General features: G+C 44.5%; 1 protein-coding gene across 1 annotated transcript in view; it reads right to left on the bottom strand.

The window, feature by feature from the left end:
• Nucleotides 1–15,296, bottom strand: part of VSNL1 (visinin like 1) — a 134,303-nt gene that overhangs the window by 57,929 nt on the left and 61,078 nt on the right. Inside the window, exon 2 of the mRNA XM_075555819.1 lies at nucleotides 7,418–7,584. Coding sequence (XP_075411934.1) covers nucleotides 7,418–7,579 — 162 coding nt within the window. The 5' untranslated portion in view covers nucleotides 7,580–7,584. The remainder of the gene's footprint in view (nucleotides 1–7,417; nucleotides 7,585–15,296) is intronic.

Genomic DNA, 15,296 nt, shown 5'->3' on the forward strand with positions numbered 1-15,296 from the left:
AAATCCCAAGGTGCGAGAGCCATCCCAGATCATTCCACACCCTTTCCGACAGGGGAAGGTTATCACTGTTCACCCCACTGCGGTGAGAGCTAGGTTTCCCACACAAGCTAGCCTGGGAGCTCGCTCCTCCCCGAGGCAATCTCACTGGCATGAACGAACTTCCTCTGGAGAGCTTCACTTTGAACTTTCTTTCCCCAGAACTGTGAGTTTACTGTCATCTTCTCCTCAAGATTTTAGAATCCTGCTCTGGATTTCCACATTAATTCAAATTGAAGTGCAGTTACTACGCTCATGTTGGCAAACATCCCGAATGGAAATGAATTCCCGGGTTCTCACTAAAACTTGCAGACGTCCTCGCCCGCTCAATCAGGATGACATTTTCTATCTTATGTAATGTCTGTTTCCCTAAGGAATGAAAATGCTTCCGTATATAGCGCTGCCCAACAGATTTCTAATAACACCTATTCCTAAATTCCTGTTATTAACAAGTCTAATCTGAATCCCTGAAAACCCATCCTTCAGAAATCTTTTTGTCTGAGCCAAGGGTTTTATTTTCAAAGTGGATTCGAATCAGATGTTGAGAAGAGATAATAGCCCTGTCTGTCACAATGGCTTTTGATAAAATGTTTGATGGGAAGCAAACTCTCGATGCCACAGTCTGAGAGCTAGGGCTGCGTCGCTTCCAGAAACCCTCTCAGGCCCCGACGCCTGAGAGCAAGCAGCTACACCTGGGCAATTGTTCGCTGTGCAGAAAGGATTGTCACTCCCACCCCTGGTGGCGCAGGGGGTTACATGTTGGGCTGCTAATTACAATTCAAACCCACCAGCCCCTTTACCGGAGAGATGCGGCATCCTAGTCTCCTAAAGAGTCACAGTCTCAGAAACCCAGAGAGCCACTTCTCCCCTTTCCTATAGGAAATTGTTACGGGGGTGAGATCTTTCTGCTGATATGTTGCTGTTAGGGAAGAAAGGCAGGCTTTCTATACCCGTAAAGAGTTCAGTCTCTGAAACTCAGAGGGGATGTTCTACCCTATTCTGTAGGGTCTGTATCGGGTGGCTATGAGTAGGCCTTGACCGGTGGCAGCGAGAGTTACACGTAGCTCTTGTGACTGAAGCACACTGCACTCAGAAAGTACCTGCAGGAGTGCACAGCTCTCTGAAGGGAGCAGAAATGATTCTCCCTAGTGAGGAAGTGAGAAAAGCTTACAGAAAATCTGTGCTTAAAGGGGTCCAAACTAAGGTCATGGGAACTCAGAGGAAGAAGAGGCTCTTCGGACTTTGAGAGTTGAGATGGTCAAGGAAGACTTCTTAGGAAAAGAAGGGTGGCCGGGATGGAGCACCAAGATCACATTCACTGCCTTCTGCTTTCCTATAAAGCACACAATGGAAATGATCGGCTGCCGAAAGGGGGACAAAGAACTCAAGAGGCACAGAAAGGTACAGAGAACTATCAGAAATTCAGGCCAGTTTTGGAAGAGGATGTAGAATATCATTGCCAATATCAGATTGAATATGAAGGAAAACAGAGAATTCCAGAGAGATCATCATCTGTGTTTTCCTGACTTATGCAAAGGCATTCAACTTTGTGGGTCATACCTAATTATGGATAACATTAGAGAAAATGGACATTCCAGAGCAGTTAACTCTGCTCCTCTGGACCCAAAACATAGACCAAGAGGCAGTCATTTGAGCAGAACAAGGAGAGAGATGCTGTATAGTTTAAAATCAGAAAAAGCTTGTCATCGTTGTCTACTTTCACCAATTTAAGTTGAATTATATGAGGAATGCAGCATCCAGATTAGTGGGATACTCATGACTGCGATATGCAAATGACCCTTCACTTACTCAAAGTAAAAGGGCTGCATAATTGATAACTAGAATAGATTACAGTTTTCAGTATATATTATACATCAACATACAACCGGAGCAATGAGCAACAGGATGAAAATCAGAAACAAGATTGAAGTTGTCCGGAGTTAATTCCGCTGGGGTTCACTGTCTAGCACATGCACTGGTGGAACTACCCAGGGGCGGACGATGTCCACCTCACAGATGTCGTCTATTGCAAGGCTGAACGACTGCTCAAATACGTAGAAGTCCACTAAACTATACCATGGGTTCCATACTTCCGGAATGACTAGTCGGTCCAGGAAAGTACGCTGATATTTCTGAGGGACGAAACATTTTCATTTTCCCCTTTAGTTTCAGTAATGTCTGTTTCCCATCTCGGTGAAGACATCTTCAGGTTTCATCCCTGGTTTTCATGGCTGTTACATAATTCGGCGCCTGGACCCTGAGTCGGCAGGATGTGTGTGATGCTCGGAGCTTCTGGTCTTGAGAAGGAGGGCCTGAAGGAGTTCACGGCCTCTTTCAACCCAAGACCACAGAGAAGGCTCATCATTCTACTTCAAGGAAGACAACAGGCAGTGGATTCCAATGGAGACGACGCACAGCTGTGTGATCTCGTGAGAGCTAGCCTATTCTGTTCTTTAATGCGCATCAGCTGTTTACTCTTTGCTATGAGGTTGGGAAAATTGTCTTTTCTTGGGTCTCAGTTTACACACTTTTAAGCGGAGATCTAGGGAAGGAGTACCTTTCCATTTCAGATACATAGTGACTTCTAACGCTGCCTTGCATGGGGGATGCCAAAGGGCCTCCGCATTACTCTCCGCCAGCCATCCTCCTCAGAACGGGACTCTCCTGGAGTTAGAAGCAGCTTGGTGCACCAACCTCACAGGAGGGCGGGCGCAGGCAGCCTTGCAGCCTCAAGCGCCATAGTGAAAACGAAGGGAACTGCGGAAAGTGCGTCTTCACCGGAGAAGGATCGTCTTGCTGAATATTTGCATTTCGCAGGAGTGAAAGAAATTGTTCCTATTTCCATAGGGTCCTATTACATAACCCACACCTTTGCCGGTTTCTCCCTTCTCAGCCTATAAAACTGCTCGCTCCTTCCTTCTTTCCTTCCTTCCTTCCTTCCTTCCTTCCTTCCTTGCTTCCTTCCTTGCTTCCTTCCTTCCTTCCTTGCTTCCTGGCCTATGTACATGGAACATGGCCTCTGTGGCTCTCCTTTCTGTATGTCCTTAGACAATTGGAAAACAGACGAACACTGTCCACTTTCTGGCGCTTTGACTCAAGAGCACAGGCCAGGCAGACACGGATGGTTGCTAAGAGGCTGAAAGATGAGGCGGCCAGGAATAGAAACTCAATCCAGAAAGTCACATAGCCTCTGCTCGAAACAAAAGTTCGTTTCTTCATTTCTGGGCTGTGGTGGTGAGGTGAAGGGCCGGGTGCTTGTGACGCTCATACGGCCACTGGGACATGCAGTGCTAAGGCACGCACAGTGTTTACATGGTCCCCCATGTGGAGGTCAGTGTTTTCGCAGCGCCAATATTGCCAGTATATACATGAAAACCTCATTTCCTGCATTTCAGCTCTTGCTTCAAAGGAAAACGCCTCCCATTTTAAACACAAAGCAAGGAATTCGGCACACAGAACTCTCTCAAACACAGAGTGACAGCTTGCATGACCTTTGGAAATATCAACATGGCACTGACAAATTTCATTTGTGTCGACTCTCCTACAGGCAGAGAGTGAAGATGGTTTTGAGGGGCAGGCTGATTTCTGGGCGATACAATGGCAGAATATATGACTTTGAAAACTATAAAGAGAGGTTTAATAATCTGGGAAATACAACCTCACTTCTTTGAATAGGCAATTTGTATGCATTGAGAAATAGGTGCATTTCTTAGCATTTCCATATAAAAGATCTCGACACTTAATAACTAAGCATTCTAATCATCTTAGAAAGTCACATGACGTTATCAAATGCACATATGCAACGATATGTGTGCCTGGCATGCACTCAAGAACACAGCGTCACAAACACCTGTGGGGGATTTCAAGGACACAGCACTGGCTAGCCATCATCCTGGGGCACTGGCACCCATCAGTGGTCAAGGCAGGACCTGTTCCTTTATTGACTGAGTTGCTTGGTCAGGTTTTAAGGAGACACTCAGCACAGGAAAAGCCACCACCCAAGTGCGGTCATGAACTTGAAAACAATATACAGCTTACCTATTCCATGTTCTGTCTCTTCCCCAGGGGCCTCCTTCAGGCTAAATTCTATGTTCCTCATGGCTTTGTTTTTATTGCCTTTAGTTATAAGCCTATAAATGTTATTTTCACCTTATTTGTATTTAATTGAAAATAGTTTGGGGCACATCTTTTGCACTTCATGTTTTACTGTTACCGTACTTAATCATTTCAACTACTGCATAGCTCTTTATTGTGGGAATAGACCACCAATTTCTTTTCTTTTTGATTGTGTTTGAATGTTTACACTACAAATTAGATTCAGTAATTCATGTGCAAATTGCTTGGTAGCACTGGCTACAGTCCCTGCAATATGTCAACATGCTCATCATTGCCACCTACCTGCCCTGATCCTGTCCCTCCAGTTTCCTTGCCTTCTTCTCTTTGTTTTGGTACAAATGTTGACTGTTCGGTCTCATATAGTTGATTCCTCATGGAATAATTGTTTATTTTATAGACTAATCTACTAATCTGGGAGTGATTTCAGCTCCAGGTTAAAAAGGTCTATTTAAAAGAACAATGGTCTTAGGGATTCCACTAGTCTCTATCAGTACAGTGAGTCTGGTCTTTTCTTTTTAATGAATTGGATTTTTGACTACATTTTGCTCCCACCCTTACTGGGACCGTGTGCTGTGTTTCTGGTTAGAACAGTTGGTAGTTGTAGTCGGGCACCATCTACTTCTGGTTTGGGGCTAGAAGAATATGTGGTTTACATTGGCCAGGAGTCCACTTGACCAATTTCTCCTAAGAATTTTTGGTTTCCTTCACTTTTCTTCATTCCAGACAGGAAGAGACCAGTAGTTGTATTTTATATGGCTGCTCACAGGCTTTATATGGCCAGTAGTTGTATTTTATATGGCTACTCACAGGCTTTTACTCACTGTTAAACACACTAAGATGCAGACCATTAGCTTTGTGAACTAAGTTATGCCAATTGACTTAGTTGTCCTATGTGACTATGACCCTGAGCCTTCAAACATAGTAGCTCAATTCCTCAAAGTGGGATGGACTACGAAGTGCCCATTACTGTGTCCTGTATATGTTATATATACATGAAGCACATATACTCATGAGTGTACCCTCTTACTCCTTCCCACATCCATATAGTTTATACCTTATTGGTTTGCTATTCCTGTTATTGCAGAATTGTGCTGTCGTATGGATTGTAGCTTTGCCTTATTCCTGGTACTGCTCAGTGTCTTACTGTTGGTCAAGTTGCATTGGCCTCCCCATATTGTAAACTGGCTAGTCATCAACAGAATCATCATGTATCTACTAGCTAGTAAAAGACCACCCTCCTTCCCCTCCTCTTCCTGGTAACCATAAAAGACAAACAAATGTTGTTTCTTTGTGTATTCCTATTATTGTGACAGTTTATAAAAGTGGGCTCATGCAATATTTGCCTTTTGTGTGTGACTTATTTCCTCCTTGGCATAATATCCTCTAGATTAGTTCATGTTATGAGATGCTTCATGAACTGAGCATTATTGTTATCAATGCATAGCATTGCGTTGTACGTATGTACAACAATTTGTCTATCCACTCAATCACTGATGGGCACTTAGGTTGTTTCCACCTTTTGCTATTAAAAACGCTATTACAATGAGCACGGGTATGCATACATTCATTTGTGTCATTACTTTTGTATCGTTAGGGTATAGGTATCCGGCAGGGAGACCATTGGATCTCAAGGTAGTTCCAGTTCTAGGTTTTTGAGAAAGCACCATGCCGTGTTCCACAGTGGTTGTACCATTTTGCAATCAAACCAATAGTACATACATTCTAATCTCCCTACAATCTCATGAGCACTTGCTGTCTATTTTTATCATTGTCATTTTCACTGGCGTGAGATGGTATGTCATTGTGGTTTTGATTTTTGTATCTTTGTAGAGGCTAATGATGCATGCGTCTCTCTTCGTGTGTTGGTCAGCTGCCGGAATATTTTCTCTGTAGTATCTGCTCATATGCTTGTCGTTTTGTTGTGGAGTTACTGGAGTTTTCTATAGAGGTTAGACCCTGTCAGCTGTGCTTTTACCAGATTCTCCCCAATCTGTAGGTTCTCTTCTTTTACTCTTTGGGGAAACCATAAGGATGAGCATACGTATTTAATTTTCAGGAGGTTCCAATTATCTAGTTATCTTCTACACGTGTGCATTTCTAGTTGTGCTTGATCCAAAAATGAGAACCCCTCGCTTCACCCTTCTTTATAATTCCAGGAACTTTGTAAGTTTAGTTTGACCAGTTAGAACTTTGATACATGGAGTGTATTTGTGTGTACAGTGTGAGGTATGGATCCTCTATCATTTTGTTTATTTATTTTGCAAATAGATTTCCACTTTTACTAGTACCATTTGTTACGAAGTCTCTCCACGGTTTCTCTGACACTCTCTTTGATGAGCATTTGGGTCATTTTCAAGTTTCCCAATTGTAAACAGTACAGCTATGCACATTCTTATACAAGTTCCTTCTTGCATGTGAGCAAGAGTGTCATAGAAATGTTGAACTTTAAGAGAGCATAACAATGCTCAACAAGCTATGCAATCCCCTCCCCTCCCACATATGGCTGCTTATATTGCTCAAAGGGACACTTGCTACAATTAAACGAGGAAAGCAATATTTTCTATTTTTAATATTAGTGATAAAGTGTACTCCTTCCACAAGTGTAGGCAAAATGAAATATCGTATAGCGTGCCAAATCTAGAACCAACACAACTTGTAAATTCACACAAACAGAAACAATGCCATTGCAAGCTAATGTTGGCCTTTTAAGGCCTGGCTTTATTTTAATACCGGGGGCTGGGTGGGGGTGGGGTTAGCTAACACACTGCTGGGCTTGCAATGCGGACACTGATACCCAGATATCCCAGAACACCCTTCCAAATGGGTTGGTGTGGACATTTGGGATCTTATCAACAGCTGGGAGGGCATTTCATGGGCAAAGGCCCTCATGCACGCTTTCTCTCTAGCTGATAGAGATGCAGACACTTTGAACAAGCCAAACCCCATTGCCACTGAGCCAGTACAGACACACAGCAGCCCTGCAGGACAGAGTTTCACCAGAGGCCGTCATCCTCCGGACTGTGTTCTGATGTAACAATCGCTCTTGTGTTAACTCTAAAATCAAAATGGTTTGGCTGATCTCTGCAGCAAAGCTCATCCATGTGACTTTTGTGAATGTCCATGTTTCTCCTGTGGGTGGAAACCCGCCAGAGTTCCAATAAATCGGTTACTTACTTAGAGTTATCCTTCCATGTGAAACTACATTTCTTGACGACGACTTTCCCTACCCCGAGGGAAAGGCAAAAGAGATGGAGAAACCACCTACCTTCACGTAGAGCTGCTGGAACTCCTCCAGGTTCAGCCGCCCACTGGGGCAGTCCTTGAGGAAGCCCTTGTACCATTGCTTGAGCTCGTGCTCGTTGAACTCGGTGCTTTTCACCAGGTCCTCCATCACTTCAGGGGCCAGTTTGCTGTTCTGCTTCCCCATTCTGCCTGGAGAGAAGCAAATGAATGCAATTAGCTCCGTGGCTGTGATCAGTTCCAACCTGATGAAGAGCCAAGTGGGAGTTCTGAGCAGTCCTTGGTTGGCAATCCCTCAACTGTGTCTGATCAAAGCCTCCCCACGTTCGCTTCCTGCTCCTTGAACTTCTGGTGGAGGATGAGAATGACTGGCAGTTCAAAGGCTGGAGAGCTCATCCTCTGGACCCATTTTCCACATGGCGTTGATGCCCAGATGGAGAGGCAAGCATCTCTTTTCATACCCTTCCTATAAAGTAAATGGACATGCTTTCTGCTTCCCCTTGTACGAGTTACAACACATTGACACCTCCTGCACAGGCCCCCGGTTCTACTTGCCATTCACAAAGATATGAAATGAGATGATTAATAAGAAATATAGTTTTCTAGCCAAGGGATATGAAAATGACTTGGAAAATCTGATCAGCCGCGGGCTCTTGGTTGATCTAGATCTGATGCTGCAGTTTTGTTTAGAAATGAAAACATATTGTTTATTGTTGATTAGTCATATCAATTCATTCTACTCTCTCCTCTCACTTTTTTTTACAACATCCTGTAATGTGGCCTTCAGAGTTGACAAACTATTTGTGTCTTTTTATTTTTAGTGAGCATCAGATGACACAATTCCAGGCTACTCTTAAGACTGAAAATAAGTAAGAATCGAAGCACAAAGAAGAACTTTACTTACACTCATTGCGTCCTAGGTTGTATTGCCAACAGCACAGGAGCGTGTGGGGGAAAGAGTTTCGGGTTCGAAGTCATCCCTGATTTTGCCATTTAGTAAGTGTGTTACCCAGGCTATAGTAATGGATTTCTTTATGCTTCCATGTCTTTAACAATAAAGCAGACTAGGATAATAGAGCTACTTCAGCTTTACTTTGATGCCTAATTAAGAAACAAGTAGACAATAAAGACTAAAAAGAACACTCAGACATGAAAATAGTTGTATTAGTACAGAGGAATAAAGAATTTTAAAAAATGTTGCCTTTGTTGATAATAGTAAAAAGAAGAATTGAAACAAATTAATTGCTAATTGATTACAGATGCTCTGTTGAAGTTGAAAACGGACAAGACTGTTAGATTGAGGACAGCGCCAGAAGCTTTTACAATCTTGTCAGAGGAGACTAAAGGATGGCGGGCAGGGCCCGTGTCCAAAGAGGCCCTTGAGGGAGTGGGGACACCAATGAGAAGCTTCTATTGGCCGTGGCCATTTCCACTGCCAACTGTGAGATCATTCGGCATTTCAAAACTAATTTGCCGCAGGCACTATGTTCTGTAGGCACTCCGCTGGAAGACTGAGCTCGGTTTTGAAGAATGTACCCACGTGGCCTCAGTCCTTCCATGGGCTTGAGGCACAAATTCTCTCCCAGGCTGTAGGCAAGTCTACACGTGAAATAGCCAGAAAGGCAATCTCATCACATACTTTCTTATTAAGACTTTTTCATCTTGTCCTGAAAAAAGATCCCACACCCTTTGTCAGCAACCTGCCCTGACATTGAACAATTCTTTCACGGAAATGAAACCAAACCCCTCCTGCCACTTCTCGGGCGAGCTCTTGCCTGGGCACGGTTTCAGCGGCCATTTTCTTGCCTGGTTCTTCTGTTTGAGACCAGAAGCAGAGGAAAAGCAACGAGGCCATTCTCATCAAGCACCTCCGCATAGTCTTGCTCTTACTTTCGAGTTCCAAGACTCTGATTAGCTAGCATTCTCTTCATTCTAATTTATTCTAATTCATTCATTTCTCTTCATTCTAATTCATTCCACAGCGGGATGTGGAAATCAGAGGGCACTCAGGTGTGCGGTTTAAGGAATCTGGGTAGGAAAACTGCCATTCTGGATTATCCTGGTACCGAAAGATATTTATACAAGTGGCCCAGTCCTTCATTTTGTTCTCTTCAGTGGAGGTGCGCACACTTTGAAGATGAATTAGTAAACGATAATCTCCCCCAGTAAGTGTTTCAAACCCTTGCTGATGAAAATGCAAAACTGCAGCCATCAGTATGGATGGCACTCAATGTAAAAAAACCCAAATCCTCACAATTGGACCAATAGACAACATCACAATAAACACAAAAGATGGAAGTTGTCAAGGATTGCGTTTTGCTTGGATCCACATTCAATGCTCATGGAAGCAGCAGTCAAGAAATCCAACAACACATCGCATTGGACAAGCCCACTGCACAAAACCCCCGTACAGTGTTGAAGTGCAAGGAGGTCACTTGGAGGACTAAAGCGTGCCTGACTCAAGCCAGGTTACTTTCGAGTTCCTCACATGCAGGTGAAAATTGGACAATGAATAAGGAAAACCTTGGAAAAATGAATGGATTTGAATTATGGTGTTGGGGAAGAATATTGAAAGTATCGTGGGCTGACAGAAGAACAAGCAAGTCTATCTTGGAAGACGTACGACCAGAATGTTCTTTAGAAGTGAGGATGGCCAGGCTTGTCTCAAATAACTTATCAGGAGAGGCTAGATCTTGGGGGGTGGGGGGACCCTTATGCTTGGCAAATGGAGGATTAGCAGAGTAGAGGATGATCCTTAATCATATGGATGGACACAGTGGCTGCAGCAATGGGCCCAAACATAGCAACAATGGGGAGGAGATGTTTGGTTCTGTCGTACAAAGGGTTGCTATGAGTCAAAATTGACTCGATGGCGTCAATCATCCTTAACAACAACAGCCTAACCTAATAATGATAGCTACTGAATAGTGACTTTTAGATATGGGCTGGGCATGTACTCAGAACGTCACCACTTTATCTCTATCCCATCTGACAACTCAGCAGTAAGGGTTATGGCTACCAGTGAATAGAGTTGAGGCTGAGTGCTTCGGCCGCTGGCACAAGATCATACAACTAAAGACTGGCTAAGGTGCAATTTGAACCTGTATCCATAAGACTTCAAAGCACCACGATAGACAAGAGGGTGGAAGGCATTTCAGGAGAAGGAACAGAAAGAGCAAAAGCATGGAAGTTTGAGAAAATTGAGTCAGTGCTACTAAGCTGTGAAAGAATGGATAAAAGAGATGTCGTTTACTCTGCCAGGCTGGCTACCTTATTTGAAAAACAAAACAAAACAAAAGAAGGCTAGATTTACCGAAATCCCCAAATTCAGAAGTGAGGTGGTATTATTGGGAAAAGAGATGATGAGGTGATAGAAAACCACCTTTCCTAAGTGCCTGGAGAAGCTCAGCAACGTTTCAGCTTCTCCGCGGAGCAAAAGAGCTGAGATGAATGTCTTGGTTCCAATTGACTGAAAAGCGGGTGGCCTTTCACACACACGGGAAAGGATGTCAAGACCATGAACCACAGTTTTGGAGACTCAGGTGTATTACCCCGTGCTTCTTGGTTGTGGTTCATGGTTAGCACCATTGCTCAGGTGTGCCTGGTAATGGGTGACTCATGCAGAAAATCCAGTTCTGGCCTGGATCACCGTGGCACTGCCCTGCCTCCATTGGGTCTCGCCTAGATTCATAAACCCCACCCTCCAGCCTCCATGAACTCGAACCTGCTTGAGTGAGGCTTCTGAAATACAAACCTCATTGTCTGGTGCGCCCCTTAAAACCCTCAGTAGTTGCCTGCTGTGGACAGGACACATGCATATCCCCATCTCAGCTAGAAGTCCCGCCAACGCACTATCTTCTTTCTATTCCATCCATCTGGCTTTCCACTCCCCATGCTAGGAAAAAGCAAGTACTTTACAGAGCCCGGTATTGGACTTCTTCCCTCCAGCATCGTCCGCTCAGGCTGCTTTCTTTCCCTTGAATGGCCTCCTCCTCTCTCTGCTCAGCAAACTTCTTGCCCTTCTTCAGTCTCAACCCACCACCTTTGGCACGAAGCCTTAAAAGATTTCCCAAGGCCGTCTTGGACCCCTAAGAATCTGACTCACAGTCTTCCAAGATCACTGTTCATTTCTCTGTTGCACTGGTTTCTGGAAGGAAGGGACTGCCTTTCACTTCTCTTTGCATCCCTGTTTTGAACATGATGCAGACTCAGTGCTCAACAAACACTTTTTTTGAATAAATGAGGGACACTGAGCCACTCTGAAATGGGTGCTTTGTCATTGGCCTTCGTCAAGTTATGGTATTGTCTATGTTTCTTTCAGGGACAACCAGCCTCACAATAATCTACACATAGGATGGAGGCAGCCGACAGAAGGAAGGCCCGCTCCCCTGGATGTCGGTAATTTGTCTGTGGCACTAAAGTTTCAATACTTTGACGGTGGTCCCGTCATCTTGGATCAGTATCCACGGTGGTGCTTAGTAGCATCTGACAAATGAGTGAAGCTTCCTATGGGTTGACACGATCCACTTATATTCCTTTTGTTCCGTAACCACAGTGACCTAGGTCAGGTAGTATCTGTCAGGCAGAGGGACAGAATGTCGGGGTGGGGAGGGCGGGTCAAAATGACAAAGCTCATGACATCCCTAATAAGAAGATCCAGTGACATAATGTGAAAGAAATTCATCCCAGTGACATAATGTGAAAGAAATTCATCCCAGATCCGTCCCTAACATGCGCGGTGATTTTGTGTCTGATGCTTTACTTGTAAAATAAGTGAATTGAATGAGATGCTCTGTAAGGTCTCCCCAACTCTGTCATTCACTACTTCATACCCCAGGTTTTGTGAGTACGAAACACAGACTTCAGTTTGGCTTGTCTCACAAGTGTCAGTGCTTGCTGCCTCTGGGCCCCTGTTGGGACTTGAATGAGTGTGACTGAAGATGGGAGGCGACGGAAACCTGAGTGTATTACTTTAAGCTGGGTGCTAAGCACTCAGATTAGGAGCATGTCCCGCTCCGCAGGAAAGAATTTCCCCACAGCTGGAGCTGCCGTTCTCCTCTCTCTTCCTCTAGGGCTGCCGTGAGTCAGAATCAACTCGAAGGGAGTGTGTTTGGGGTGAAGTTTCTGCGATTTGTTTTGATTTTTTTTTTAGTTGCCAAACAACTACTTTACAGAAACCCTTGAGTAAATCACTTCTCCCCAAACTCTGGGATCCTAGCGGCACTGAAGTAATCGGAAGAGATGGCCTCCCGTTTGGCTCATGCTTAGACACCCACCTGGAAGGCCCTTCTTTTCCTTAGCACCTGTCTCAATTTCACCCTGCGTGCAGAACTCAGTTCCAATTCTTAACCGTCTCCACCAGTTTTCACTGCTCTCTCTTCCCTTTGTACTCGATGTTATGGGTTTTTTTTTGTGTGTGTGTCAGTAATGACCCCTGGCCTGCTAACTGAAGTGGGCAGAAACCATCTGGAAATTCACTCCAACAAGCGCTTCTATGCATCTCCACGAGAAGGGTCCATACTGGGCATGGTGCGCTGGGAATAGATGGCATGCTTCCAACCTTGAAGGGCTTAAAATGAGATGCAGGAGACCTTCCCAACCCTCAGAACAAGGCACGATGAAACGAATGGTCACAGCAGAAAGCACGAGGGACAGTGGCACACTCCCATCTGATCAGGCATGTGTCCCCTGTCCCTGGGCTCCAGATGGAATAACGCAGGCAGCGTTTCCCAAGCTCACCTAATGATAGGGGTCACCTTTGGTTCTGCTGCTAAAAAATGCAGATTCACTGGACACTTCCCTCGACATTAATTTTGGTAGGTCTTAGGCAGGGCTGGGAAGATGTACCATGCAACTCAGGTAAATATGATCAGCAGTTAATTGGGGAAACATTGATGCAAAGCATCAATAAAGTGTTAAAACAGGCATTTTAAGGAAAAAACACCCCAAACAACATTGAGCATATCACAAGTTCTCTCTCATCCCCCGCCGATCCCAACTCCACATCCATGCATCTCTGATACGGTTTTGGGGTCCTTTTTATTGGAATTGACTACCATCAAGACTTTAAAAATCAAACAAATGAAAAAAAAATCAAATGAAAGTTTAAAAATGTTTCAAGCACTTTAGTTTTAAGTTTGGCATCCCTGAGTAGCACAGATAAGCACTTAACAACTGTGCTAGTTAGGTTTTGAGTCAACTTGGTGGGACCAAGATTCTCAGTAGTTTGGCAGTTGAGCCTCGCCCCCGACCCCCCACTTCCCTTGGTGTGACCTAATAATGTACTCAATTTCCTGATGGGATCTGCTGTGAGCAAGCAAGCCATTGGACGAGGATTAGAGAGGAGCACAGCCTCCTTTCTCAGGTCACAGCTCGGATGCAATTGAACGGAAGCGTCCTCAGAGGTGTGGGTACTCCTATTTAAGCAGAAGCTGTGGGAAGACTTGACCTTCTTGCCAGGCTGAATACCCCATAGCCTCATCAACCTCTGATTCTTTGGACCTGAGCCAATGGCCTACCATATTACCTGCCTGTCTTGGAAGCTGTTATTGGCCTACTTTGGATACATTCGACTGCGCAGCAGTAACCTGACCAGTGAGCTTTGGATTCATTCACTTTTGCCTCCATCTGCCTGTGATCATCCTGCTCTTGCTTAATTTTCCTGCTTCCTGGTCTGTCAGCCTCCGCAGCTACATGAGTCAAGTAAAGCATCCAGCTTAACAATAGACCCACAGACTTGAACCAGATTGAACTCAACAAATTCTATACCATGGTGTGAGCCATTTTCTTGATATAAATGTCTATCTATGTATCTATCTATGTATCTATCTATCTATCTATCTATCATTGATCTATCATTGATCTGTCTATCATCTATCAATATCATTGGTTTTGCTTCGCTCAAGCAGGGCTTTGTAAACTTTTTACACACAGCACGAGCAAGCACTGCCTGAAACACCTTGAATGCTTTCCTCTTTGATTTTGAATTAATTTTTGGGTATTGCATGCTCAGAAATCTTTTCTGGTTGCGAAATCTTACAATCCCCACCTTTATTTACCCCATGTGCTTACCCAACTCAGCTTATGATGCTTTCCTCTAGAGCAGCAGTTCTCAACGTGTGGGGTGTGACCCCTTTGGGGAGGCTCAAATGACCCTTTCATAGGGGTTGCCCAATTCATCACAGTGGCAAAATTTAAATTATAAGGTAGTAACAAAAATAATTTTATGGTTGGGGGTGGTCACCACCACACTAGGAACTGTATGAAAGGGTCGCAGCATTAGGAAGGTTGAGGGCCACTGCTCTAGAGAACCCAGGCTAACACAGATACCAGCCAAAACGTTAGAAGCGTGAGCCCACCCAGAGGTAACTCAGGAGAGAGGCCTGGCAATCTGCTTTCAAATGGTCACAGTCATGAACACCCTATGGAGTACAATTCTACTCTGAACTCAAGGGGTTTCCAGGAGTCAGAATTGACTTGATGACAATTGGTCTGGCTTTCGGTTTTAGGCTGGAGAGTTTGAGGTACAGGATGATTAGGAGTTCTCCCAGACCAGCTGGGCAACAGAGCCAGAACCCTCTCTTCTGACCCAGCTCAGCGGTCTCATCTACGAGGCATGTTTACAAAAACAAGAGATCTCTGTGAAAGGATGTTGAAGCAAAACCCATCCCCACTCCGCCTGGAGTCTGTAAACAAATGACATTAGACTGCTGGTTTCCAGAGACTGTTAAAAACAGCCCTGAAAACTATGCCTCCAACTTGCCCGAGCACATTTGGTATAGTTTTGTTTTCCAATGAAGGCAAGTAACTAACAGCCTGGCTCTTTCTGCCCCTTTGTCCTTCACCCTCTGCGCTGTCAAGTACTTACACGCCCCCAGTGGCATTCCCCAGGGGGCCGGGATACG

This window comes from Tenrec ecaudatus, chromosome 8, assembly GCF_050624435.1.
Source record: "Tenrec ecaudatus isolate mTenEca1 chromosome 8, mTenEca1.hap1, whole genome shotgun sequence".
NCBI lineage: Eukaryota > Metazoa > Chordata > Mammalia > Afrosoricida > Tenrecidae > Tenrec > Tenrec ecaudatus.